At 41.6% G+C, this 2,579-nt stretch overlaps 1 protein-coding gene across 1 annotated transcript; it reads left to right on the top strand.

Annotated features, from left to right (window-relative positions):
• Positions 1-397: 397 nt before the first annotated feature.
• On the top strand, positions 398-1,375 carry LOC128846659 (olfactory receptor 11A1-like). Its single transcript, XM_054045901.1, has one exon. The coding sequence runs from the start codon at positions 398-400 to the stop codon at positions 1,373-1,375; it is 978 nt and encodes a 325-aa protein (XP_053901876.1).
• The last annotated feature ends 1,204 nt before the right edge of the window (positions 1,376-2,579 follow it).

Raw genomic sequence — 2,579 nt, 5'->3', positions numbered from 1 at the left:
GACTGTCAGGCATGTTTAGTATCTCTTCCTAGAGTATATTCAAAGTTATGTGTGGTCTCATAGAAGTATGATAATGCTTAGCAGTGATAAAGCAATCATTATCATAGATATGAAAGAACGTTCTAAGTATCTTTATCTCCATTTTACACAAGAGCAACTGAGCTTATGTAGAGAGCTCATTTCATAAATCTCAACTTACATTAAGAGAATGGTAGATGGTAATATCATCAACTATTTCACAGTGGAGGGAAGAGTGCCTCTACCAAGAATGCCTCTACCATCTGGCACCTTGACCTAGTCATTGGGATGGCAACCAACAGGGGGACATTGGAGTTAAAATGTTGACTCCTTTGAATGTTAGACTATTAATTGCAGTATTTGTTTTTATTTCCCCCAGATGAAAACTACTGCAAACAAACAACAGGGAAATGGAACGCTCATCACAGAATTCATCCTCCTAGGATTCGGGACACTCACTCAGCTACAGATCCTTCTCTTCCTGCTGTTTCTAGCGATCTACATTGTGACCATGGTTGGGAACATCCTCATCATTGCGCTAGTTGTGGCTGAACAGAACCTTCACACCCCCATGTACTTTTTCCTGGGGAACTTGGCCTGCTTGGAGACCTGCTACACCTCCACCATCCTTCCCAGGATGCTGGCGAGTCTCCTGACTGGGGACAGAACCGTCTCTGTTAGAGGCTGCATCACACAATTTTACTTCTTTGGTTCTCTGGCAACCACTGAATGTTCTCTCTTATCTATGATGTCTTATGATCGATATTTAGCGATATGCAAACCCCTGCATTATGCAGCCCTTATGAACAGCAAGTTCTGCATCAAGCTAGTGGTTGGGTCTTGGACAGGAGGATTTATATCTATTGCCATCTTAATATTTATGATGTCCCAATTAACATTCTGTGGCCCCAATGAAGTTGACCATTTCTTTTGTGATTTAACCCCAATAATAAACCTGTCATGCAGCAATACCCACACATTGGAAGTTACTGCTTTCATACATTCCTCCATATTCACATTGCCTCCATTTCTATTAACGCTGGCATCCTATGTTTGTATCATCTCCGCCATCCTGAGAATCCCTTCCACCACCGGGAGGCAAAAAGCCTTTTCCACTTGCTCCTCCCACCTCATTGTGGTGACAATTTTCTATGGGACTCTAGTCATTGTGTATTTGCTATCAGGCTCTGATGCACTAAAGGACCTAAACAAAGTGTTCTCTGTCTTCTATGGTGTCCTGACCCCACTGGTCAACCCCCTCATATACAGTCTGAGAAACAAGGAGGTAAAGGATGCCTTGAGGAAAGCTGTCCTTAGATTTTTTGTCTTTGACAAGAATACAGATATTTCAAGATAACAGACATATATGTAATGGGACAATCACTGGGATATGACCTTGCAAAGTCTGACTCATGTGAGTAGCCCTAAATTATCTTAGTGTGCCTGTTGAACTAATGAATATCAGGATAAGGACATTTTGAATTCAAGAGCAGATTTTTAAGGGCACAGTCTGCGTGTTGAATACCTGTGGTCATGTGATAAAATTGGGGGGGGGATTAGCACATCAAGCTAAATTCTGAGACATACACTGCACCACCAGTCACACTCTAATGTCTGAAGAATACTGTGTATCATCTCTGAACTTTGATTAATTATAATTTGAGCATGGATGAGTTTGCAAAAAAAATCTTAATTACTTCATGAGAATAAAATATTTTTAAAAGTGTTCTTTAATTAATTTAGCATTTGTCCCCTCTCCTACCTTTTCCCTGAATGATCTTACAATTGAAATAAAGCACACTTTCCATAATGTTAAAACTGATTAAAAATATTTCTGTAGGCTACGTTTGCAACCATTAGATTTTAATGATGATAAATTGTCAAAAAGAGTTGTCTAATCATTAGATTAGGAATAAATTATGCACACGGCTAAGTCAGCAGCTCAGATCACTCTTAAATGGGGCCATGATGACATCACAGATAACTCGACCAATCCTCACTCTTCCTTTCCTGCCAATTTGCATGCTGCAAGTCTATATCCTAAAATGATTCCACGAGAGAAGGTAAACGTATGGATGTGCCAAGAGTTTTCATTGACTTGGCCTCCATCAGTGTTATTAACAGTTCCATGGCTACATGTTAAATGCTCCTGTGCTTCATCCGAGAGGTAGTGGGTCTCTGCCACAGAGCCCCAGGAGCAGCCAAAGGAAGGCTTTATGACTCAGGAAGAGTGCTCCCCCTTTCTCCATGGCAGCAGTAATTTGCTGCTGACCAGGTCACTGGGAGTGGAAACTAACAATCTACCATTCCCTGATCCTTCCAGGCTACAGCCTGCTGAATTGGTCCACATCCTTCTTAAAGTGGGGTGTTGCTGCTGCAACGCTAAAGCTGCTGAGTGCTGCTGTGTCTGGAGCTCTGAGGTCAGCTACACTAACAGGGAATGCAGCTTATCAGACCTTGATGTTGTTCATAAAGAAAGACCACAGGCTCGGTTCATTGGTGAAGTTACTCAAACAGGTTTATTTTCAACCAGGTTCATTTTCAACCAGGCACGGTCCTAG

This window comes from Malaclemys terrapin, chromosome 12 (genome assembly GCF_027887155.1).
Source record: "Malaclemys terrapin pileata isolate rMalTer1 chromosome 12, rMalTer1.hap1, whole genome shotgun sequence".
NCBI lineage: Eukaryota > Metazoa > Chordata > Testudines > Emydidae > Malaclemys > Malaclemys terrapin.
The sequence above is the reverse complement of the archived record's forward strand: the minus strand, read 5'-3'. Positions and strand labels throughout refer to the sequence as shown.